Here is a 26,488-nt window from a genome sequence, read left to right on the forward strand (position 1 = left end):
AGACCCATTTTTCCTTTTCCTCAAGCCACACTCTTCTCCCTTTAAGTGGGGCTGGAGTCTTTTTCATTGATAAGTAGTCTGTAAATAGTTGTAATTTTGGTGTGCCTATGAAAAAAGGTGAGCTCAGGGTCTTTCTACTCCTCTGTCTTGACCGAACTCTCTCCATTTCTTGAACTGGGTACTGCTGAAACCGGAGTTCACCTTGCATATTTCATTAATCTGTTCAGTTATGATTTAGACCTTTTTCAGTATGGGTAAATAAACAAATAAAATAGATTATTTTTAAAAACCTGGCAACCCTATAGGAAGCACATTAACATTATTTACTCACTTCTTTTCAAGAGTAGCATAACCACACCCACTTCCCTTTTTTTAAGATTTCAGTGGTTTGTAATTTATCGAGTATTATCATTATTTTAACTAAAGATATTTACCTTTTCTCCCTTATCAGAAAGCAGTAAGTCCAGAGTGTTATTAATTCTCTTAACATTAGTTTTTGTTCTGGTGTCCATGTATAACGCTGCTCTTTTATTTTCCTAAACTGCTTATATGAAACAACATTTAACCTTCTCTCTTAATTCTAGGCTTACTCATTAGCCATTATATGGTGCAAAAAACTGACTACCTTATTCTTCTAAAGTAGTTGTATCTGAGCATTTATATACTATAATACATATTTATTAGGAAGTATTTTTCTCCTTTACAATTATAGCATTAAATTGTTCGTGAAATTATGTGTGGTAGGTTATGTTATCCATGAAGTTAATCTTAGGATAATGAAAAGAGTGTTATGAAGTAATTTGTTACTGAAAGCAGGACTTGGGTCGAAACAGAATTGAGAACCCCTAATCAAGATAATAGAGATTCAGCTGGAGGATGGATGTCTTGAGAAGGAAGATAGGAGCGAATAATATACTTTTTAAATCCCACTTTCCTGGGACTTTCTTAAATACTCTACCACCTCTTTCATCTGATGGTAGAGGAATGAAACAGGCTCTGAAGCTCCCCAGAACTGGTTTCTAATAGGTACTGGTCTGTTGTTTACTAGCTATATGACCTTGTGAAATTTACTTAAACTCCCTAAACCTTGATTCATCTATAATATAGCACTAATCATTTCTTGCCTCTTAGGGTTGCCATGAGGATCTAGGAGATAACATAGGACAGATCTTGCACAGCTAGTGACTAACCTGTAATTCCATTTAATAAACGTTAATACACTCTCAATCTACGGCCTCCATGCCCAGGGCTATAGCTAACTCCAAGGGTACCTTTGTGCAATTTTTAAAATGGTGCCCTTTCATCTGAATGGGTACCACTCAAGGCTCATGACTTGGTGAGTGGAACACTGCTCCCATCTCTGCTGGGAGAGATGTGCTTACCCCACCTCTTTCCAATTAGACTCCAATACTGAAGGAATGAGTTTTCATACATGACCTAGGGTCTAAGTATACGATTACCAGCATGAAAGTCCCAAAGGAATGGCTGAGTGATGATGGCATAGTTTTGTTTCCGTTCATGTTCCTGGGTGGACCAGATGGCATGGACTTTGAAGATCTCGGAGAAACTCTGGACCAGAGCTCCTCATCAGAGGGACTTTTAAAAACCCTGACTCTCTCAAGTGTTGTCTCCATGAGTCACCACTCTTATAAGCAGACTTTTTAAGAAACTGAAGGGTGTAACTCAGACTGGCTGCTGAGCAACAGCCCCACCCTTGAAGTCCCTCTTTAAGTCATTGTGACTTTGCTTTCTACAAGGCACCATTATGGTGCAGAGGGAGACATAAAGGCCCAAGTTTGAAAATGAGCTCTGCTAATTATTAACTACATGATCCTGGGCAAGTTTTCCTCACAAGATCTCAGCTTCTTCACCGGTAACACAGGGGCAATATTCACCATGCAAGAGATAACCTATATAAAGTGCCTCATCTAATGTTTGGCTTACTCAACTTGTTTGCCACCTCCTTTCTTGCCCTCATTGATTTATTCATTCAATGGGTACTTTTTAAACTCTTGCAATTTGCCACATACTGCTCTAGGCAATAGGAATGTAGCAGTGAACAGAAATTCTTGCCTCACAGAAGTTAATTCTACTGGAGGAGGCAGACAATAAAAAATGATAAATACATAAAATGTATAGTATGTCAAGTATTAATAAGTGCCAAGGAAAGACAAAGGAATCATAGACAAGGAAGGGAAAAGGGAATTTCATGGCTAGGAATGGCCTCACTCTCAAATTAACCTTTTTAAGTTGTGAGTTTGTTACCGAATTCCAAGAAGCTACAGTTATTTTACTGCTTTTCTCCACTTTAATCTTTATGCTATAAGTAAATGTTTAATAACCTATTCTGCTATGGAGTTGAATTTTTCTGATTCTCTCTGTTTATCACCTTACTTAAAGTTTTGTGTAATTTTACCTTTTTGTTTGAGGTAGGAGAGTTGCTTTTGACATTTCTTGTAAGGCAGGTTGGGTGGTGCTGAACCTCTGAGGTTATGTTCATCTAGGAAAGCCTTTATTTCTCCTTCATATCTGAAGTCCAAATTTGCTGGATAGAGTATTCTTGACTGACATTTTTTAATCTTTCAATATTATGAGTATATCATCTCACTTTCTACTTGGCTGTAGAGTTTCTGCTGAGAAATCTACTAGGCTAATGGGATTCCTTCGTAGGTAACTATCTTTATTCCCCTTGGATGCCATTAAATTCTTTATTTGTCATTGACTTTTGACAGCTTTAATGTAATGTGTTCTGGAGTAAGTCTTTCTGCATTGAGATAATTAGGTGTTCTCTTAGCTTTGTGAACTTGTGTATCCAGTTCCTTCCCAGGTTTGGGAAGTTACCAGCTATTATTTTTAAAAATAAACTCTCTGCTCCCTTCTCCCTCTCTTCTCCTTTTGAGATACCCGTTAGCCTTATGTTGCCTTTCTGAATGGAGCTGGATAATCCTCATAGAATTTCTTTATTTAAAAAAATATGACTTTTCTTCTCTCTTCTACCTGAATCACGTCTAGGTTCCTGTGTTTGAGCTTGCCAGTCCTCTCTTCCATATAGTTTGCTTCATTTCCAGTGCTTCCTAATGCCTTCTTCATCTCATTTATTAAGTTCTTCAGCTCCATAATTTCTGTTTGGTTTTTCTTTAGAGTTTCAATTTCTTTGGTAAAGTATTCCTTCTGTTCATTAATTTTATTCCTGAGCTCATTGAACTGCCTTTCTGAGTATTCTTGAAGCTCATTGAGTTTCTTCATGACATTATTTTAAATTTTAAATTCTCTATCAGACCACAATCTTTCATGACCTTAAGTTTGGTTTCTTGAGAATTGCCATCTTTTTGTGATACCATATTGCCATAGTTTTGTCATGATGTTTAATGAGTTGTTCCTCTGCTAGCACTTTTGACGTAGCAAACACCTTTTTTATTTAGGCAAAGCTTTTTCACTTTGATTCTAACAATTCAACAAGTTGGTTATTAGAGGTCTTTTTTTTTTTCACTAGGAAGTGAGGCACAAGTTTTGGCTTCTCTTACCTGAGTTGCCTCTGACTATATTTGAAAACTGACTTTCCAGCCTCTACTGCCTCTGCCAGAGGTCTCACTGGTGCACTTATCATTGATGCTTGTGCCTCCAGGATCTCTAGTGTCTTGCTGCAGCCAGTTTTGGTGCTGTCACTGGTGTTACTGCTGGGGCATCAGGATGGTGGGCATCTCCACTGTGTCTGGGGTCACCTGGATGGCAGGTACCACCACCACAGCAGAGGCAGAGGGAGGGTAGGGTGGGAACAGGGGTCGTGGGTGCCTTCACCACATCTGAGGTTGTCAGGTGTAGGAGTGCCAGAGTCCAGGTGCCACCATAGCTGGAGGGACAAAGGTCATGGGCCTTGCTACTGCTGAAGCCTGGTTCCCTGTGTCTGCGGATGCTGCTGCAGTCGGGAGCCCAGATTCGCGTGTGCTGCCTCCTCTGTTACCGCTGGGTCCTCTGGGACTGCTGGCTCAGCCGCTGTGGCCAGGGAGCCAGGATTGCAGGTACTGCCTTTGCTGTTCCCCTGATTCCACTTTCTCTATTTGTTCCAATTAACTTATCTTCAGATTATAGATGTGTGATCTCTCCATCATCCTTGCACAGAGGAAACTTCATTGAGTTATGAATGTTTTCTAGTTGTAGATTGAAGAGGAGAGACAAAGATAATAACTCATGCTAGCATGATATTGACCTCACCACAATCTTCTTTTCTTTAACATGTCTTTTTCATTTCTACTTCAAGGACTCTGTCTGAAATGCACTTTTACCAGATCTCAAAATGACTGGTTTTTCTTTAATATCAAGGCCCATCTCATATGGAATCTCTCCAGAGAGGCCTTCCTGAACTGACCAAACTAAAGTAGGCTCCTCCCTTGGTCACTTTCTATCACTGTTTCACTTTCCTGATTTCTTTCTCTTTTCTTTTCCTTCCTTCCTTCCTTCTTTTCTCCCTTCCTTCCTTCCTTTCTTTCTTCCTTCCTATGTTTTCTATTTATTGTCAAACACTCCCATCAGCAAAATAAAATCCCCAGAAGGATGAGGTCTTTATTCTATTTACTACTATGTCTTTGGTACTTAGAACACTATCTGGTGCATAATAAATAACCAGGAAGTGTTTGGGGGTCCTGAATGAGCAGATATTACCCAGAAAGCTGCATGTGCCTCACCATTACCACCAGTGCTGCCATCTACCATGAGAACACTGAGGTCTGTGCTCAAGGAGGCAGTAAATCATAGTAGTTAGGACTGTGAGCTCTTTTGGATCTGGCTTTGCAACTTGTTAGCTGTGTGATGTTTGACAGGTTATTTAGTTTCTTGGAATTAATGTTATTGTCCTCATAAAGTTGCTGGGAGAATGAAATAATAAAATATACATAAAACACTTAGAACAGGGTTTGACCTACAGTAAGCATTACAGAAAAAAATTAGGAGCCATTATATTCTTATTATATTAGGTAGGATTTCTTTTAGTTGCAAATAAAAGAAGCAAACTTATACCAGCTTATGTAGCAAACAGGAATTTATTATATAGTCATAAGGGTGTCTCACAGAACCCAAAGGCAAAAATGCATCAGGGCCTCAGGAAAGAGCTAGAGTCAACAGTTGAAAAGCCATTGATATGTGTTTTCTCTCCATCTCTCCTCATGGCTTTTCTCTGCATCTCCCCTTTAGTCTTTTTGTTCTGCATCCAGGGCAACTTTCCCCTCTGCCATTCCACTCCCATACATAGCCTGTATTTTCACATCTAGAAAGGTTTCCACCCGAATCACTTAAAACCAAGGATACTCATGTTTTGACTGATGGAGTTTATTGCAGAACTCTGGGTAGGGGCAAGGTGTGCTAAGCAAAGGAGACTATTCAGAACCCTAGGGAATGGAGACACGGGTCAGGTTTATGCCCAGTTGCAGCACTCACAGCTGGTATCAAAGACAAGCCCCGCCTGGCAATTCTTCCTATATGTGATTCCATTTGCACAGTGCCAGAAGGCATTTCTGTTATTCGCCACAGGGTAGAGGCCATCGGCTTTGCCAGCACAGAATCCGCTGCTGCCAGAGCTATCTCCAGAACTGCTGCTCCCAGTCCCGCTTTCACTCCCACTTCCGCTCTCACTTCCACTTCCGCTTCCGCTCCTGCCGTTGGGCTTACTGGGCTGAGCCGAGGCTGTGCAACCTGAAACAGTGCAAAGAGTAGGCTAGTGGACCTGGCAGAGGCTCCCACATTCACTTAGAGATGAAGAACTAGCAGACCTGGGGTGATGTCTGGAGGTGGAGTTCAGTTAGCTCTAGGTCCCTACAGCTGAGGAGCTTACAAGAAACTCCATACTTAAGGAATTAGGAAAAGCTGTAATTTCAAGCCAGCCTACTTTTTAAAAATTTTTTTTAACATTTTTAATTGATTTATAATCATTTTACAATGTTGTGTGAAATTCCCGTGTAGAGCACAATTTTTCAGTTATACATGAACATATATATATTCATTGTCACATTTTTTTTTCTGTGAGCTACCATAAGATCTTGTATATATTTCCCTGTGCTATACAGTATAATCTTGTTTATCTATTCTACTATTTTGAAATCCCATCTATCCCTTCCCACCCTCTGCCCCCTTGGCAACCACAAATTTGTATTCTATGTCTATGAGTCTGTTTTTGTTTTGTATTTATGCTTTTTTTTTTTTTTTTAATTCCACATATGAGCAATCTCATATGGTATTTTTCTTTCTCTTTATGGCTTACTTCACTTAGAATGACATTCTCCAGGAGCATCCATGTTGCTGCAAATGGTGTTATGTTGTCAGTTTTTATGGCTGAATAGTATTCCATTGTATAAATATACCAGTCATCTGTTGATGGACATTTAGGCTGTCTCCATGTCTTGGCTATTGTAAATAGTGCTGCTATGAATATTGGGGTGCAAGTGTCATCCTGAAGTAGGAGTCCTTCTGAATATATGCCCTGGAGCGGGATTCCTGGGTCATATGGTAAGTCTATTCCTAGTCTTTTGAGGAATCTCCATACTGTTTTTCACAGTGGCTGCACCAAACTGCATTCCCACTAGCAGTGTAGGAGGGTTCCCCTTTCTCCACAGCCTCTCCAGCATTTGTCATTTGTGGATTTTTGAATGATAAAGCCAGCCTAGTTTTAAATTTAAAAAAGTTCTCTCTTCTTTTATGATGTTAAAAAGTCATTTTAAAAAATTTACTAAGCACTCAATATACACAAAATGCTTTTCTAGGATCTGGGTATAAGTGGTGAGCAAATAAGCTCTAAGAGAAAATCTGGACAAAATTTAGGGAGTCGGTGCTTTCCCTGAATTACAGATTAGAAATATGTGCACACTCCAGAGGGTTTCTTGTTTAATCTCCCCAGGTGGGCTGAAAGAGACTTTTAATATGGGGTTTGTGGGGTGGGGGAGGGTATACCTCAATGATAGAGCACATGCTTAGCATGCACGTGGTCCTAGGTTCAATCCCCAGTGCCTCCATTAAATAAATAAATAAATAAATAAATAAATAAATAAATAAACCTAATTACTTCCCCCCCACCAAAAAAAAAAAGTTTAAAAAATACTGGAAGGAATAAGGGGTTTGTAGAAAAGTAAATGCTTATATAGAAAGCCAACCAAATTTCCTGAGTCCTCTTCACACCTTAGAGACTTAGCAGACCTGGAAAACCCACTGAGTAGGCCTGGTTTCTAGTAAGAGTGTAAACTTCCTAATGTAGACATTCAAGGGTAGGGATAGAATGTAGCACCTCTCTCTCAGCCAGGCAGAAGCAGTGAGGTGAAACAGGAAGAGACTAGGGGACGAGGGCCAGGATGGGGGCAGGTGATAGTGATGGGAAGATGTTAGATTGTCTTTTGAGTTGAAGAAGGAGCATTTTTATACCCTATTCATCCTCCTGCTGTCACTTACTTGTAGTGTTCAGGCCAAGAGCATCCTTCAAGGCGTTGATCAAAGGGAACTTGCCCTGGTTGCAGAAAGTGCCTGTGAAATCATCCAGGTCAATGGCCCAGACCATGGCACCTCCGAAATTGTTCAGCTTAAGCCACTGAGCCTGTTTAAGGATAGAAGACACCAGGAGTCATTTAATTGCTTTACTCAGGGCTGAACCTACAGCACATTGGAGGGTTTGACCTTACCTTGATTTTGAAGCTCTCTTCATTGTCATAGCCAACCCATTCATTGCCCTTATAGGCATAGGGCACATCCTGCGGGGCATCCCATGCCTGAGTAGCTCCGTTTTGCAGGAAGGTACAGATCTTTAAAAAGTCAAGAGGTTCAAATCCTTTAAATATAACTCCCATGAAAGAGAAAATATATACTTTCTTCTCTGATTTTTTTTTCCTGTCATGTCTCTAATTGGGTTTTCCTCAAATTTCTAATTATGGGTTTTTATTTCACAGTAAATAAGATCAAGTTACTTTTGAAGTACTCAGATGTTATCTTTATTCTTAGTGCTTGATTTTGGGAACCCATGCTAATATGGTACATAGTTATTTTATTCCCTTATGTGCTAACATAAATGACCTTAAGTATGTAGTCTGTTGTTTGAGGGGGTGCTGCACAGTATAAATGTTCTTCATTGTGGAGTAGGTAAATGAATAGGTTACTTAAACACCTGACACATTTGAAGTCATATCTGTGTTGAAGTAGGTAAGTAGTGAACAGAATCAATATTCAGGCTTTCTGTAGATTCTAGCCCTAAGGCTACTGCTTGGCACAGGGCATAAAATCCGCAGAATTTCAATTGTACAGCACAGCCTACCTACCTCATAGTAGGCCCAGAACCCAGCCTGCCTGGTATAGGGTCCAGCAGAACCAGCACCAGAAGTAGGGGCACCAATGCCAGTGCTGGAAGGATTGCTTAGGATGAAGGTACGCCCATAAGCAGGGAATCCAACGATGAGCTTCTCAGCTGGGGCCCCATTGTCCTTCCAGTAGTTCATGGCATAATCCTGCAATGGCAGTTGGTTACCTAGAAGCCCCACCAGTTGGTGACCCAATGCTTAGTTATGCTAGTCCTGTGGCCTAACAGGTAAAATTGAATGATACTAATGACAGATCAGTTAGTATTTTTTCAAAGCATTTTGGTGAAATTATAGTTAAGGAGATGTGATCAATCACTTAAAAGGAGAGTTATCCAAGTGATATATTTGCAGAATTTATGTTTGTTTTGTCTCTGAATCTCCATGTGACTTACAACATCTCTGGTCTGCATCTGCATCTGGGGGGGGACTCACCACATTGAGGTAGGCATTGCTGCCAGTGTCAGTTGGGTACTTGTGGAGGGGGCTGTTCTCCCCAGTGTAACCCTCCCAGGAGCCATGGAGGTCATAGGTCATGACATGGATGTAGTCCAGGTACCTGAGGTGGGGTAAAGGGTTTAAAAACATTTCCGACAGTTATTTCCCACACTTGTGCAGGCAAAAGATACCACTTCCAAAGCTTCCTAAACAAAGTCCCTGAAGAGCAAGACAGACTAAGGACAAGTCTACCTTACAAAAATGATATCTATCGTTTGAGGACAAGATGAGTCACTCACTGGGACAGCTGAGGGATCTCATAACCAGACTGGATGTTGGAGATACCAGCAGCTACTGCAGCAGTGACCAGCAGCCTGGGCTTGTTGGCTTGCTCAGCTTCCTGCTCGAAAGCTTCACGCATTTCCTGTAGAATAATCAAGTATAGCAGGGCGCCTACGAAACTGATTTCAGTTTCTTAAATAATAATAAATATATGTTTGTATACTGCTTCTTTTAAAATATGCTTTCACATATTTTATCTTACTTTAGTCTCTCAATATCCCCATGGGTAAGATTGATGGTATTAATCAAATGTGTAGCTAATGTGCATAGAAGTTAATGATTTCACGGAAGTCTCATCATAGTAAGTTAGCAGCCAGGTCATGACAAAAACCCAGGCCCCAGATGACCAGTCAGAGCTCCACTTATATCACTATATTCTGAAGTTATAGTTGCTGCAGTAACCTATATCAGTTTTTAGCAATATAAAAATTCACTTCCCTTTGTCCAGTAGATGAGCTACTTTATAGGCCTGACATCCCATCAAATGAAATGCTGAATTGGCCAGTGAGGAAGTTGGTAATAGTCAGGTGACAGATTCCCATTCAATGCTAGAGGTTAATCCACATTTATTTTGTGTGACTCCAATCTTACCAGAAGTATTGGACCCCGTTTTTATAACTGCATTATTAAGGTGTGCCAGGGGATGTTCCAGTGAAGAGTGGGTCTGAAAATTGTCATATGGATACTTGTTAAAGGAACTATTTAACTGGAAGAAGAAAAATTATAGGCAGGATATGGCTATCTTCAAATATTGAACCAATAGATTGCAAAAGATGCAGTTTTATTCTTTGTTACTTGGGTGGACAGAACTAGAACCAATGACTGGAAGTTACAAATTATGACTAGAGGTATGTATTGATTAAGAATATAGATGTTCTTTCTGAATGCGAGGGCTTTCAACAAGTAAGTAGATTGACTTTTCAAGTAGTGTCTTACTTAATACTGAAAACTATTTGGAGACTGGCTGGCAATCTGGTATATGGGATGTTACAGAAAATAAACTCTTTCTTGGGGGAGAGTAAATCTAGAAGCTATCCTTGGATTTTCTCACTCCATTCACTTTTCCATAGTGATCTCTTAATCGTTTACCTTTGCTGATGACCTCAATACAGTATATCAAGTTATGTCCTTTGTCCTGAACTCCAGATTGGAATTCATCCAGTGTCTATTGGGCATTCCTGTATGATGTCCTACAGATTCCTCTCACTCATCATGTTCACAAGCAATTTATTGAGTCCTTCTTTTTGTTCCAAATATATCCTTCTTCCTGTATTTACCATCTTGATTCATAGGACCACAATCAAGCCAGTTCTCAAGGTCAGAAAACTGGCAGCTGTCTCTCTTTTCCACTTCCATGTGGTCTCCAAATCCTATTGATCCTACCCTCCTAATATCTCTTGTAAATTTCCTCTTTCTGTCCTCACTGTTAGAGTCTTCATTTGGGCTCTCAGCATCTCTTGCTTGATGTATGGCAATAGCCTCCTTACTCTATCGCTGCCTCCCTGCTTCCTTCTAGTTCATCCTCCATGGTTAAAGCCAGAGTGAGCCTTCTAAAACACAAGTTTGTCATATCTCTCCATTACCTGAAAATCCTTCAAAGTTGCCTTGAGAGTAAAGTCCAAACCCCTTAACATAATATATGAGTCCTACATGATCTGATTCTTGTCACCTATGCAGCCTCATAATCCATCATTCACATACCTATGTCTTCATTTGTGCGGTTCCCATCTTCACTTAATTGGTTAACATCAGTTCCTTTCAAGACTGAGCTCTTCTTGATCCTGCCCCAGAGCAGAATTAAGTATCCTCTCTTTGTGCTGCTTTTGCACTTGAATACCTCTATCATGGCATTTATTGAAGTGTACTGTAATTGTTGATTATTTTTCAGGCTTCCACCTTAGATTGTGTGTTCATTAAAGCCAAAGATTGTGTCTTGTTCTCATCTCTAGCCTGATAATAAGCCAGTGTCTGGGACAGAGTCAGTGCTAGGTAGTAACAGGCAGTCTAGTATTAAAGTTAGAAGCAATGGGCTCTGTAGCCAGACTATATGGTGTGACATTAGGTAGGTTACTTAAACCCGCTATATCTTAGTTTTCTCATCTGTAAAATAAAGATTATGACACTTATGGTACCTATGTCACAGAGTAGATGTGAAGATGAAATGAGATATGATTTTTAAAACAGCTTGTAGAATTGTGCCTGGCACATGGTACACATAATATTGTTATTATTCTTATTAGATGCTGTTGAATGTAGGCATGATATCTAAGGACTTTTGTGATGTAAAGATGCCATAATTCTAAACTCCAGCTTAGTTTCAATCTGGAGCTACCAGATTCTCCTTGGAAAGAAGAGTCTTTGAATTTCCTTGGGCTAAAGACTGCCACCTCCCTCCTCACCTGCACTAGGACAGTGAAGAGATGCCTGTCCTGAAGAGGGCTTCCACGAGAGCCAGGGTACTCCCAATCAAAGTCCAGCCCGTCAAATCCATACTGACGCAGGAATTTGATGACTGAGGCAATGAAAGTCTGGCGGTTCTCCTGAGTGGAAACCATGGCAGTGAAACTGAAGGGGATCCAAAGAAAGTAGGGTGAGGCCTTGGTTGTCCCAACACCTTGTAGTGAAATCAAACCCCTATATTACTTCCTCAGAGCTCTTCGCCAGGACCACAGCCCAGAAAAAAGTATGTTCTTGGTTTTCTCCTGTCCTTACTTTGTAATCACTGCTGTGCCCAACCATGGTACCTCAATGTTCTCTTTATTTTGTTATCCACCTGACTCTAATGTTTTTCCTAAATTGCACTTGTTGCTTTAAACACCTGGCTCCGCTGGCTCACTGTGTTCTCTCTCCAAATAGTTGCCCAAGTTTGTACACCCTCGAGGATGTCTTCTTCTTTATTTGCATGACTTCCTTTTCTTTTTTCCCAGAAAGTAAATAGAGAGATGTCCTTTAACACTCTCCTCAGGAGTTTTGCTTTTGAAATACTTTAAGAAGAGATTGTTATAGATAGACGAGATTATACTGTATAGCACAGGGAAATATACACAAAATCTTATGGTAGCTCACAGAGAAAAAAAGTGACAATGAGTGTGTAAATGTCTATGTATGACTGAAAAATTGTGCTGAACACTGAAATTTGACACAACATTGTAAAATGATTATAAATCAATAAAAATGTTATTTAAAAAAAAGAAGAGGTTGTTTTAAAACCTCAGTAACTAAACCTCTGTGAGTGGGGTTCCAGAATATCCATCTAAATGTAAACACACAATAAACTGTGTTCTATTTAATATTCAGATTCTAGTGTAGCAATTTATTTAAGTAGCAGATCTGTTTAGTGTACATTCCTAATATCCTGACTTAGATTGTGAAATCTGAAGGGACATAGGTCACATTGGGCTAATTTGTTTTCAGTATCAAACACCAGGCTCTCTCACAGGAGACTTACAGGGCAGTTCCAAAGTCCCAGCCTCCAATGGCCAGAAGAGTTTTCAGCTGGTTGTTCCTGTAAAGCGAAAGATGAAAAAGAGAACTTCAAAATCCATGAGTCCCTGTATTTAAAATAACATTGCTTTGGTATTAGGCCTGGTCATAAACTTGGAGGTTGCTTTGATAGGATACTCTGTAGAACAATTTTCATTCACTACTGAAAACTTTCTTTGTAAAAAATATTGGTGTTAATATTATGAATCCACTTACAGTTTTTAGGAAAATCTAAATTATGGGACTGGGTTTTAAAAAAAAATAGGATTGTATTGGCAATTCTCACATTCTATTCCACCAGATGAAATGGTAAATATTGCTTGAGCACAGTTACTTTCTCAGATTCTGTGCTAATGAATAAATCAATTGGCTTAGAATCATGTACATTTTCTGGAATAGTGGTTCTCAAACATCAGTTTATATAAGGGTGAAGTACAAGAATCAGAATTGAAGGACAACATCAGAATTCCAGATTTATAACCCCTTTCTCAGAGATTGTGATTCAGTTGAGTTAGGGACTGAGATTTTTATCAAGGGCCCTATGAGAGTTTGATGCATCGTCAATGGATCTCACTTTAAGAATACCACTCTGAAGGGGTTTATCTCCTCTTAAGCGTCATCACTCAGAGCCTAGTGGCTGCATTCAGGATAGTGCCACCGCCGATGGCAGCAATGGCCTCTAGCCTTACTTCTCCTAGAAACAGCGAACTAAACACATTAGAAATTAAAAGATACCAGAGTCTTTGTCTGTTTGCTTTGTTTCATTTTTGCACAAAATGGAGCTCTATTAAAGTAATACAGCAAACTCTTCTGCTTTCTTGGGCTATGTTATGTCTTATCTTCAGTATCCTCTGCCTCCTGTTCTCTGATGTGAGTAGCTAAGAAGGTTTGCAGTTTCCTGGATCATAGAAAAAAAAGAGAGAGATTGCCAGAGAAAGGAAGAAGCATAACTATTTTGGAATACTAGCTAGAGCAGGCAATGTGCTACGTTATGTACATCCTTGATACTTCAAGTATAGCTCCTGGACCAGAAGCAGCAGCACCATCTGGAAGCTTGTTAAAAATATGGAGTCTTGGTTCCCACCTTGACTCACTGAATCTGAGCTGCATTTTAAGAGGATCTCAGATGATCTGTTTGCACAGTAATGTTTGAGATGTACTGACTTAGGAGATACCAAATTAAGTATCTCCCCCTTCTCTTACTTGTTTTTCAGGCCGTTGAAAGATTGGTAGAGAGTCACATCATTCCATTCCATGGCGGTGATCTTGTTGTCACGCATCCCAGCAAAGGCATAGATCAGATGAGTACACAGGCAGGTGTCAATGTTGTCAGGCTTGAAGCTTCCCAGGCCCGGCCGGTACTGGGCCCAGTTGGTGAAATAGCATGTCAGCTGGTAGGCAGAGCCTGAGGGTAGAAAGAAGTTAAGAACAATGGCCTGACTGAGGTGCTACTGAAATGTGCTGTGAGTTTTAGCCCTGACTCTGTTTCCCTCCCTTTACCTCAGATGCCTGATCTCTGTGTAGCGGTTAGTATGAAACACTCTTGCAAGTGAGTTCAGATTCTCATTTGAGAACTAGTCATTGATTTGAGGTTGGTTATTTTTAACTTTGACAGATTCACTTTGGGATCCTGGCTAAGCCTAGAAACCACTTAAGAAAAGATGCCCAGTGAATACCCACTTATAACTCCCAGGTTGTCATGCTTAAGAGGATGGCAGTAGAAGCCAATACAAAATAATAGATTTTCCCCATCTGTCTGTGAAGAAGACAGTATTTTTCTTTCCCTAGTATGGCTTATCTCTTGATATGAATTTTTTAAAGTAATATTTGGAATATGAAAAAAGTCACATTTAATACATTAAACAGATGATTACATTATGACTAATTTATAGAGATTCAAGGCTTATGGTAGGAAAAGATTATGTCAACGATAAAATGCAGAGTCCATGACTTACGTAGCTGAGCATGCAGCAGAAGGGCTAGACCTAGAGAAAAAGAAAAAACATGTATTCTGGACCAACTGACTGTATCCTGTGGAATATAATTCTGACGCCTTGGCCATCATCCTGTAAGTCATAGGGTTTTACAGCCCAAGTGGCACTTAGTTGCTATGCCAAAGAGCAGGCTTTTCAGTGAAGAGATAGGTCTACACTTCCCTCCTCCTAGTTGAAAATGTGCATGGTTCGCTCTTCTTTCCCATTCCATGTCAGTAATAAATGTCATTGAATACAGAGTTTGAAGTCTACTATCTATGGAAGACCTACTTACTGAAATTACCCAAAATTTACTCTACTCAGTGACTATACACACATGCTTCACCTTCCTGAACTGGAGTGAGTACAGCCTTCACACACATGGCATCCTCTAAACCCATGAATTTGCTATCTCTGGGAGCCTTAGAATTTTTTAAAACCACCTTTAAGAAACCTCGCAGTAGAAGAGAAATACTAGGAACTGTCAGATAAGACTCCATATACTGCTCCCTGGCTTCTAACAGAGCACTTTTGATCTGATTGTTTTATAAACTGAGCTAGAGGTTTCATCTGGAAAAGGTTCTGAAGCTATGAAAAATTTGTAAATCACAGCTTTAGAGCAACTAATAAGTTATGGCTACAACTTGGCTCTAAACAATGTACTGAATCAACTCCTTTAAGTGACTGAATTTCTACCTGTCTTATGATATATCAGCAGCCCAGTAGGACAGTAGAGGAGAAAAAGAGAAATAATTCTTCAAATGGTAGAACAAAGATAACTTGGTATAACTCTATCTCATTTCCTACTGATTTTCAACCCTGAAGAAGATAGACCAAGGACACAGGCATGAGAATAAAAATAATAACTTAAAATGGAAGATGAATGGAAAAAAGGGAACAACCCAACAAGAGATGAAAAAGTTTAAGACAAGCATTGGAAGAAAACTAACTTTTGTCTTAGGATCATGCTTGTGGCATCAAAGAAGGTAGAAATGTTACCAGAGTCCATTGAGATTAAGAGAATAAAAGATAGACTCATTTGAGCATGTCAGGATTCTCTTGGAAACTTGAAATGATGAGAGAAGAATAGAAAAGCATAGAGGTATCTGTGAAGACTACTTTATGGCTGTCAGATCCAAAGGAGGAAAGAAATTGTGTAAGAATAAGGCTCTATCTCCAATCACAGACTCACCTGTGAGGAGAATAATCTTTGTCATGGTTTCTGTTGGGACTGGTCTAGCAGAGTCTGGATTTGCTTTTTATACCATCTGAGTACCAGGTAATCACAAAGGATATCTTCCAAGTGGAGAGCATTGAACCTAGATGTGTATATAGCTAATCAGTAAATCAACAGATCTCCTCCCCTACAAACACCACTTTGTGGACCTTCAACCTGCACTTTCCGCTCCTACTTTCTTTGCTCAATAAGGACAAAATAATGTTGTGTCTTCTAACGGGGTGATAGAGACCATCACCACAAAAAGCATCAGCTTAATAGCTCTTTTTTTTTTTCAGTTCTCAGAGTTGTTAAGCAACTATTTAAACACTGTGGTTAGGTTTTTATGCTGTGGACACTTTGTGCCTGGCATCAAAGCATATCTTTATTGGAAAGTAAACAATAAAGAGCCTTGGAAGTCATTAACTGTTCTTAAACCTTTTTTCCTGATAAAATTATTTTTATATAACTTGTGCAATCAGTGCCTAAGGAGCTTTCATCTTCAAGTATTACTTTATGAACATTCTACCCACACTTGGTTCTTTGGAATGACCTCAGTCATGATTATATGATAATTTTAAAGGAAAATGAAAACCCCTGTGTCACCATCCAGTTTCAATAAGATAATATTATCTTTGAATATTATCCTGTATTTTCTTCCCCAGTTAGATGCTTCTCACTCCCCTGGAGTAAGCAACTATCCTGAATTTTGTGCCAATCATTTCCTTGCTTTCTTTATAATTTTATCACATGTGCCTATGTAACTCTTAAATAATACATTAACTAGCTTTATGATAATATATTACAATTAGTTTATCATTTGGATTTAATAAATTCATTAGCCTTGACTTTGTATAAGTGAAATAATACCATGTGTATTATTTTATTTCTTTTTTCTTTAAGTATAGTTGATATACAGTGTTGTGCTAGTTTCTGGTGTACAGCATATTGATTCATATATATCTATTCATTATCATTTCTTTTTCATTATAGATTATTACAAACTATTGAATATTGTTCCCTGTGCTCTACAGAAGGACCTTGTTGTTTATCTATTCTGTGTATAGTAGTTTGTAGCTGCTAATCCCAGACTCCCAGTTTGTCCAGTTTATCTCCTTCTACCTCCTTTCCCCCTGGTAACCATAAGTTTGTTTTCTGTGTCTAATTCTGTTTTGTAAATAAGTTCATTTGTGTCATTATTTTAGATTCCACATATAGGTGATATTATAATATTTGTCTTTGTCTGACTTCCTTCACTTAATATGATAATCTCTAGGTCCATCCATGTTACTACAAATGGTATTATTTCAGTTTTTTTATGGCCAAACAGTATTCCATTGTATAGATACAACACAGCTTCTTTATCTAATCATCTTTTGATGGACATTTAGGTTGCTTCCATGTCTTGGCTATTGTAAATAGTGCTGCTATGAACATTGGGATGCATGTATCTTTTTGATATCCTATTTCTTGCTTTTTTAGCTCAGCATTAAGTTTTTGAGAATCATCCAAGTTGTTACAAGTAGCAGCTTATTTTTACAACTGTATGGTATTTCACTATATGAATATGCTATAATTTATTTTTCTTTTCTGTATAGGACAACATGTGGTTTGTTTCCAGTTTTCCCCCTACATGCTGCTATAAGCATCTCCTATACAAGTCTTTTGGTATGTGTTTGCAAATTTCTCCAGTGTTTACACCTAGAAATGGGATTGCTGGGTAAAATAGAATATCCTTCTTAAAATTTACTATTAATCTAGATATTTCTTTTCCAAAGTAATTGTATCAATTTGCACTACCAGCAACAATTAGGGAGGCAAGTTAAGCTTTATTGTTCTTTATTGTTCCTATGAAAAGATGAGGAAACTGAGAATGAGAATTTGCTGAAGTTACACAGTGAAATGTGTAGCCAAAACTTGAGCTCAGAGCTTCTGACTCCTAGTCCAGTGTTTGTTATTTGTTTGTTTGTTTATCTTTTTGCTGAATTCTGTATTTCCACTAATGCAGCCCAAGACTGTATTATCTCTTGCAGTGACTTTATCACATTGTTGCTTCATGTGGAGCCTCTCACATGAAATGGACTCAAGTCAGCTCTTACTCATGTGTACTTGGAAATTGACTTTTTACATATACTTTTATTATACATGACATTGTGTTTTGTGTCATTTGTTTACAGTATATGTCTCCTACTAATAGGTAGCTCCTTGGAGTCAGGTACTATTCTTCTTATTCATTTCTATATCTCTAATGACTAGCACCGCTTTTGACCTTTCAATGAATTAATCAACAAATGTGCATTGTGTACAATTTCAATTTAATTTAAATGAAATACAGGAGCTGATGACTATTTCATGTTGTCTCATCTCTTGGATCATTGTTTTATCTTATTATCTTCTAGAATTATTATTGCCATACATCATATTAAATAAACTCTTCTGAGTTTTATCACCCAAAGATGAGACTACAAGTAGAGTGGAGGAGTGCTATGACTTCTACCCAAAGAAAGATGGCTTCCTTGAGTTGAGGAAAAATAACGGCTACAGAGCCCAGGAAGGCTAAGAATGATTAGGTATGTCTCCTGTAGGGTGCAGGTCTCATTTGCCTGGGGCCAACGGAGGAGGATATTCATCCACAAGGAAGAACCCCTGATGGGAACGTTATACAGAAGAGAAACTGCCATGTATAGCCAGAGTCAACCAGTCAGTGGCTGTTTTACTTACTGATGGGAATAAGCATCATACAGAGTCAAATAAGGCTACCATTGGGACATGCAACGCAAAAGTCAAGAAATAAATGACTAATGACTACAACATTGGTCCCAAGTCAGCTCCAATGATCAGGGAGCCAGTACTATCCCAGTGGAAAGAGAATTTCTCCTGTGTGGCCTTCTAGGCCTAGGGACCCAGCATCCCTCACTGGCAGTTACACTGGCAGATTCTGGGTGATGTGACTTAGTAGAATATTGTAGAATGATAATGACACCAGAATGGCTGCTGGCTCTCTCTGACTGCATCCTATTTTAGATGGTAGATTCAGTATCATGAAAATTAGCAGAGGGGTCCACTCCCTGTGAGAGTTGCATCTAAGAACTTGGGGCACCCTGAGTGATAATTCTCCTGGGATGATCTAGTGAAAGACAATGAGAATGCACCAGCACCCACCTGCCATGGTTTCAGATGTTTCCTTCCTACCTAGCAAGGGATTATTTCTTCTTGCATAAATATTTATGGCATTTTTGCCCATAACTAGGGTCACCATCTAGTTGGGAATCCTACATCAACACTTTCCCATTCCCAAGGGTCGTGCAATAGTTGGAGCACTTCATTTGTACCAGCACCAGGGTAGAAATGGCTGCTCAGTGCCACACAGCAAAGTTTTAGGCCAGAGCAGGTTAAAGGTACAATTTGGGCACAGCCGTACTTTGAGTAGACCATCAATATCTAGGTAGAGATGGCAATGACCTAAGTTAGTCTCCACCCATCATTTAGCACCGAGTACAGTCCTGATTTTACAGTTGCCTAGAGTCAGTGTTGGGGAAATAAAAAGAGAAAGGTATGAGAAGGGAGGCCTGGACTGGGTCCTCAAGTCACAGTTGTTCAGCACCAGGAAGCTTCCTGTTCTCAGATTCCTTATTTCTAACAGATGGCTGAGAACAGATGGACTGTTGCTAGAAATGGCTCTATTCAGGATATTTATAGCATTAGGCCAGCAATCTAGTTAGCCTACCATTTGGAAGTAAACAGTAGGCTTAAGCAATTTGTCATCAAGTTGACTTCTCCACATTCCCTTGCCCCTATCCTCTGTGGGTAATAAGAGACATGAAACAGCCATCAGATTAGGTTTGGACATCGTCTTAGTCTGATTGGGCTGCCATAACAAAATGCCATAGACAGGGTGACTTGAACAGCAGAAACTTATTTTCTCACAGTTCTGGAAGCTGGAAAGTCCAAGATCAAGGTTTCAACAAGGTTCAGTTTCTGGTAAGAGCTCTCTTCCTGGCTTGCAGACAGCCACCTTCTGGTTATTTCCTCACAAAGTAGAGAGACAGAGAGATCTCTGATGTCTCTTCCTCTTTTAAAAGGGTACCAGTTCTGTTGGATTAGGGTTTTACCCTGTGACCTCATTTAACCTTAATTACCTTCTTAAAGGCCCTATCTATAATATAGTCACAAGAGCATTAGAGCTTCAACATATGAATTTTGAGGGACAAAATTCTGCCCATAGCAGACATTGCAATAATAAATATAATTACCTTTTAATGCTTAAATTATGTGGAGGTTATCTCCAGTTAGAAAGCAAATACTTCCAACTCATCAGGTCAGGAGGTGCCAGGGAATTGTTGACTATGACAATACCCCATTGCTACCCCATTTTATCATTTACTTCCAATCTTATGGAAGTGGGGTATTATTTTGAATTCCTTACAGTCATGTCCAGTAAACCCCCTTATCCACAGCGGACACATTCCAAGACCCCTAGTGGATGCCTAAAACCGCAATAGTACCAAATCCTAATTTTTCCCTATACATTCATACCTATGATAAAGTTTAATTTATAAATTAGGCACAGCAAGAAATTAACAACATTAACTAATAATAAATAGAGCAATTATAACAATATACTATAATAAAAGTTATGCAAATATGGTCTCTCCCAAAATAACTTATGGTATTGTGTTCACACTTCTTGTGATTATGTGAGATGACAACATGTCTACTTGATGAGAAAGTGAGGTGAATGACATAGCATTAGACCACTATTGACCTTCTGAATATATCTCACAAGGTGGGTCATCTGCTTTGGGTGATCCTGGATCCCAAGCCATGACAATGTCCATGGTTGGATGTGAGGAGCAGACAATGTCAATGGTTGGGGATCTTAACAGGACAAAGAGGGATGGCTCAAGATTTCATCACACTATTCAAAATGGCACACAATGTAAAATTTATGAATTGTTTATTTCTGGAATTTTCCATTTAATATTTTCAGACCATGCTTGACAACAGGTAACTGAAAACATGGAAAGAGAAACTGGAGATAAGGGAATGCTACTGCATTCTGGGTATGCTGTCCCCTAATATTCTCTCTGTTTTGCTCACAAAGTGATCAGTCCAGTTGTATCCATCCCTCTGGCAACAAGTTAGTAGAAGGCCATGGAGATGCCCCAAGTCTGACATCCAGCTCCCTGCACCACTTTCAAGCAATTAAGCATGATTAATCAAGAAGCAGGCAAACTAGGCTTTCTGGAATTGTTTTTTACCAGTGGGAAACCCAGGAATTAAAGCAGTTAAGATGCTTTAATCCTCCTTCCAAAGATGATCCTATTCTCAGGTAGCACACAACAACCTATCAGAATGCAAATCGAGGTCTAAAAGAGAGATCCTGGGCCTCTGAGTTTTTAAGCTTCTTAATTTATAAAGACCAACCTCTTCCTACTGAGATTAGGGTATAATTTCTAATAGCACAACATTGGCTTTCAGCTCTACCCACTACCTCAGCAGTCATAGTCTGGGAGAACAATTGGCCTTCCTGGTGATCTGACCCTTGTGATTACAGCACAACTTCTTGGTGGAAACTTGGCAGAGGTCCTGATCCACCATGTCAGCTCTCTGCCAAGGTAGATTGAATTAAACCCTAGGCAGCTCTAGTTGGTTTCCAGAGGCAACAGGTCAAATTTCTCTCCAGGAAGCCAGCTTGCAGGGCATCAGTTAAGTTAACCCTTATCTCTCAACTGTCTTCCAAGGAGAAATTGATAAAGAACCATCATAACCATCATATCCTAGTTAGGTTATTAAACTTCAAGAATAAGTAATTCTTCAGGCACCAGAAGGAAAAAAGTATCAAATGATTTAGAGGATGGGTTGATAAAGGGGTAGTGAGTACCCACTGACCTCAAACATCCCAGTAGCAATATTCAATGCCAGAACCCAATGGAGCAAGGCCTACTACCTAAGGTTAAGTTTACCTGGAAGCAGCTCATGTGAGAGTAACTTATTTGGAAGCGGAATCCAGAGATTAGGAGTAAACTATGGAGGAGTGAAACAGGGAAGAAGGCAGGGCCAATACAAAAATATATTCTCAAGTTGGCCACTGCTAGGGCAGCTAAATGCTCAATCCCATGAAACTGTCTAGAAGTCCAAAATGTATTCTCAGACCATCCAGGGAAGAAAGGTGGAAACAGCATGGTCCCCTCTCCTCCAAGGATGACATTAATTCCTCTGCATGCCTAGGTTGTCCGTGCTACCAAGACGTAGGCAAAGTGTCCATTTAGCAGGGGTGAAAGGGCCTGGGTAAGGGGAAGTAGAGAAGGGATACATGAAAGCTACCTGAAAATGAAAGCCTAGAGTTCTATTAGAAAATTTCTCAGTTCACTTAGGATTTTGATTCTTTGTCACATTTGGGTTTTTTTTTTTAAGTATGGGGAGAAGCTCTCAAATCAAAGAATAGCCTGGCAGTAGGTTAGAAGTATCTATAAATTGATATACTCTCGTTGATGACATTCCTTTTTTCCTACTGTCTCTGAATCCAGCCTAAATGGGCCCTTAGTGGGTATCCAACCAAGGTAGTCAACATGAGTGCTCATCTAGCCTCCCTTCCAAATAGCCATGAGCATCCACCTTGAGCCTCACCTATTAGATAAATGAACCAAGAAGTGTTGAATATTGTTTATATTGTTAGATCTATGGACCAATAAAAAGACATCTTTCCTTCTAGCTCTAAAATTTCTAGGAGCTTACCACATAGTAGGCCCAGTACCCAGACTGCCTAGTACAGGGCCCAGGAAGGCCAAGGCCAGTGGAAGGAGCATGAATTTCATGTTTGGAGGGTTGCTCAGGATGCTGGTATGTCCAGAGGCTGGGAATCCAACCATGAGCTTCTCAGCTGGGGCCTCATTGTCCTTCCAGTAGTTCTTGGTGTAATCCTGCAAGGGTAGCAGGTTAGCAAGAGGCCCCACCCAGCTGATGGCCTAGTAATTAGGTATTAACTAAGCTTTTTTGGTGTGATTGTACCTACTGTACAAAGTATTTGCAACATATTTTACAGCATCATTGATCTATCTCTGTTGAAGTGGTGTGTCTCTAGCTTAACAAATTTCTCTTAACAACATACCAATACATAGGCATTATATATGCCCTTCCCACCAAAAATGTATGAGAGAAGGACTGAGAGGTTTTTTTTGTACGATTTTTCTGGTATGATTCATTGGTGAATGGCTGAAATTCTGTATGGCATACATGTGCAAAAGATTAGAATGGTAAAAAATAGACAAGGCAGAAGGGGAACAAAAAGAGAAGAAAAGTGGGAGAAATAGCCTGTAATTTATTGAAAAAAATAAGTAATGGTACTCTATTTTCTTTTATTAAAAGAAAAGACTGGTTGTTAATCTTGTTTCCTATCTGATAAAATTGTCAGTAGAGTATTAATATGTTGGTGAATTTTTAGTAAATGGGAACTAGTTAATTAATTATAATAGCTTAATTTCTCATTTGAGAAAATTGCTAACTCTATGATATCTTTGGTCCCTAAATCTCCATGTGATTTATGACATCATCTCTGGTCGGCATTTTGGTCTGTGCAGGAACTCACAATGTTAAGGCTGGCGCTGCCTCCTGTGTCAGTTGGGTGTTGGTAGAGATGGCTGTTCTCTCCAATGTAGCTTTCCCAGGAACCTGGAGGTCCTGGGTCATGACATGGATATGGTCCAGGTACCTAAGGTGGTGTAAAGGATCTAAAAACATTTCTGCTTGTCATTTTCTGCTCCTATGCAGGCAAAAGATAAGACTTCCAAAACCACCTAAATAAGGTCCCTGAAGGACAAGCAGACTGAGGGTGAATGTCTCTTTCAAAAGTGATGCACAGAGGGGTAACGGGACATGTCACTGGGACAGGTAGGGGAATCTCATAGCCAGACTGGACATTGGGGATGCCAGCAGCTACTGTGGCTGTGACCATCGGCTTGGGTTTTTTGATCTACTTGGTCTCCTGTTCAAAAGCTTCCTGCATTTCTTATACCCATGTAGGAGAAAGTCTATGAATATCAACTATAAGTTGACTTCCATGACTACTCTTTGAATTAAATCAATCCCTCCCGTCCTTCATTCTTCAGCATCCTCACTGGAATGGAGTGTCCAGATCCTTCATCTCTAACTGAGATTGCAGGGAGATAGGTTTTCTATATGGCCTCAGAGACCTTTCACAGGAGACTGGTTGTGTGCTTCCCAGTCAAAATAGTATGGAACACAGTTCACCTGCATCAGGATAGTGAAGAGATGCTTGTACTAAGGAGTGGTCCTTCAGGAGCCAAAATCTAGCCCATCAAACTCCTGGTGACCCATCAATCTTTGATGGCCAGGGTAACAGAAGTCTGGTAATCCTCAGGAGTGGAAACCCTGGCAGTGATACAAACTAAGGGAGACCCAAAGAAGGCAGGGTGAGGCCTTAGTGGTCCCAATACCTTGTTGTAAAATCAGTAGAGAAAATCATCTTGAAAAATTTATGAAGCAGTTCCAAAGTCCCAGTTATCAATATCTGGGAGAGTTTTTATCCAACTGTTTCTGAGGGAAAAGAAGCAGAATTGTGTCAGAACAAATGGAAAGAAAGATTAAGTCATTTCAACATTAGCTGTTAGAGTGACTGAGAAGCCAGAAGTCTCATGCAGGCTCTCATGCTGGTTTTCTTCATTCTCATCCTTATTTCCTAAATTGTGAGAGTGGCTGGGGTAGATGACCTAAGATTCCTCTGTTTCACTGTCTCTAGAGTTCTAATTATGTCCCTTCAGGTGAAGCCCCCGATTAAGGACACCAGTGCTTTGTCAGTGCCAACTTTGGGTCCCTTCCATGTAGAAGATTGTTTTCATCTGAGTTCATAAGAACTTGGACTTCACTAAATTCCCCTTGGTAATGGAGCTGTATTTCAATTGACAACTGCCTCCTGGGAGCCAGCAATTTCCCTTATGTTAGAGTCATCATCATACTGTAAATAATAAGAAAGCTAGGAAGTTACCTGTGTGCTACTTGCTGGCCTGTTTGGAATTTCAGCCTGGAGGCTGCTGTGGAAGGCTTTGTTCAGACTGCTCTTGAAGGTGAAAAGAATTTGAATCTCAGCCCTTTCGTCACTTACTTGTTTTCCAGGCCAGTGAAAATCTGATAGTGTCCCATCCTTTCCTTCGATGATGTGACCTTCTTGTCCCATATCCCAGCAAAGGCATAGGTCAGGGGTCAATGTTGTCAGTCTCGAAATGCCCCGGACCTGGCTAGTGCTGGGCCCAGCTGATGAAGTAGTATGTCAGTTGGTAGGCAGAACCTATTACCCAGAGGAAGAGGGTGAGGAACTCTTACAGAGAAAGCTCCCTGTGGAATCATAGATTGCTTAAGAAACCACAGATTTCCAAATAACTTTCCTGTTTAAATTTCAAAGAGAAGGGGAGGATCTGTATGAGAACCTTGTTTATTGCAGCAAACCTATAATTAGCAGGCAATTCAGGGCTGAAGGCATCTCTTTAAGGTAGCTCCGTCCCTCCGAGAGAAAATTAAAAACCTTATAAATCAGTGCCTTTTGCTGAGATGAAAACTTAAAGCTGGGAATCTCTGATTTAGATGTACTCTAGTCCCCTCTACCTGCTAATATTAGCAATTACTAATGCTTACTTAGCATTTGTTATGTACCAAGCACTGCTATGAGCAATTTATTTAAATTTACTCATTGATTCTCACTAAAACCCTATGAGCTAGGTATTATTATTGTTACTCCCATTTTGCTCATTTGGAAACTGAAACATAAAGGATGATGGTGTGTGTCTGTCTAACACTTTGAGCTATCTCCTTGAGTAATCATCACCCCCCACCCCAGGGAAGTGAACCATGTAGTAGGACTCAAGAGTCCTGGCTTCAGATTTAAATTCTGTCATGAACTCCCTATATTTCCTGGGACAAGTTACATGATTCATCTCTGCCTTAGTTAACTAGTCTGTGAAATGGTCTGGTAATAACTTTTCTGTCCACCTTTCAGAGAAGGGTTGTTTTAAAGACTCAGTAAGATGACAGATTTGAAAATGCTTTAACAGAGCAGAAGATACGATGCAGATGCCTTATCATGTTATTTTTTATTGTTAACGTTTATTTTTAAGACCATTAGGTAGTCAGTTTCAGCTTCAGGATTTTTTGGCCAATGATTCCAATCCTTTAAACATGACTAGGGAATTTTAAACTTCCTTTAAAAATTTATATGCTTTGTTTGAAGTAGAAAGACAGAGAGCCAAGCTGAGTTTCTAAATTATGAAGAAACAAAAAAGAAATAATATGGTGGTCTGTCCTAAGAAGAATACATACTTAGCTCAGCTCTCAGAAATAGGAGCAGACCTTAAAGAGACAGAGAGCAGCTGGAGGAACATGTCTGCAAACAGAGCAGCTTCTGTAAACTAGTGCTTCACTTGCAGAAGGAAACCTGTCTTATCTTTTACTCCTTGAATTCTTTTAATGCCCTCTGTAGATGCCCAACCTATTGATGCTAATAAAGCCTCAGTATTTCTCTTGGAAGCCCATTTCCCTCCATCTCCACTCACAAGACCATGAAAATGCCATGAATCATAGGCTTGAAGAAGGGAGGGAGATGGCAGGGCAGTGGGACACGTGTCACCAGGGAAGGAACTGTGTCCCTGTACTTCTGCCAAAAGCTGTCAATTCAAATTCAGGAATTTGAAGGTAAAAGAAAATTT

At 39.7% G+C, this 26,488-nt stretch overlaps 1 protein-coding gene and 1 long non-coding RNA gene across 7 annotated transcripts in view; one reads left to right on the top strand and one right to left on the bottom strand.

The window, feature by feature from the left end:
* LOC116281772 (uncharacterized) overlaps positions 1-18,616 on the top strand; it is a 43,521-nt gene extending 24,905 nt beyond the window's left edge. For both annotated transcript variants that reach the window (XR_012075916.1, XR_012075917.1), the window contains exons 3-4: positions 17,372-17,441; positions 18,359-18,616. This is a non-coding gene — a long non-coding RNA (uncharacterized lncRNA). The remainder of the gene's footprint in view (positions 1-17,371; positions 17,442-18,358) is intronic.
* LOC102533870 (chitinase acidic) lies at positions 5,307-25,096 on the bottom strand. Of its 5 annotated transcripts, none has more exons than XM_072968024.1 (11): positions 24,895-25,096; positions 14,540-14,569; positions 13,788-13,989; positions 12,550-12,606; positions 11,501-11,666; positions 9,059-9,183; positions 8,757-8,880; positions 8,286-8,471; positions 7,656-7,775; positions 7,429-7,570; positions 5,307-5,685 (listed from the first exon to the last, which is right to left on the bottom strand). In XM_072968024.1, exons 1-11 carry the CDS (start codon positions 24,980-24,982, stop codon positions 5,408-5,410), a joined length of 1,518 nt encoding a protein of 505 aa, XP_072824125.1. In that variant the 5' UTR covers positions 24,983-25,096; the 3' UTR covers positions 5,307-5,407. The 5 variants fall into 5 exon arrangements, with proteins under 5 accessions (XP_072824125.1, XP_072824128.1, XP_072824127.1 ...); XM_072968027.1 differs by lacking the exons at positions 14,540-14,569; positions 24,895-25,096 and adding exons at positions 22,512-22,696; positions 23,362-23,455; XM_072968026.1 differs by lacking the exon at positions 24,895-25,096 and adding an exon at positions 15,750-15,876.
* Positions 25,097-26,488: the final 1,392 nt, after the last annotated feature.

The sequence above is a fragment of the Vicugna pacos genome, chromosome 9 (assembly GCF_048564905.1).
Source record: "Vicugna pacos chromosome 9, VicPac4, whole genome shotgun sequence".
NCBI lineage: Eukaryota > Metazoa > Chordata > Mammalia > Artiodactyla > Camelidae > Vicugna > Vicugna pacos.

Bases quoted from the DNA above. Each gene is read 5' to 3' on its own strand.
- LOC102533870 (XM_072968024.1), bottom strand. From the start codon at position 24,982: ATGCCTTTGCTGGGATATGGGACAAGAAGGTCACATCATCGAAGGAAA. The intron at 9,184-11,500 runs GTGAGGAGGGAG...ATTATTCTACAG, and splicing joins TCTTCACTGTCCTAGTGCAG to GAAATGCGTGAAGCTTTCGA. The intron at 8,472-8,756 runs GTGAGTCCCCCC...CTGCCATTGCAG, and splicing joins GCAATGCCTACCTCAATGTG to GATTATGCCATGAACTACTG.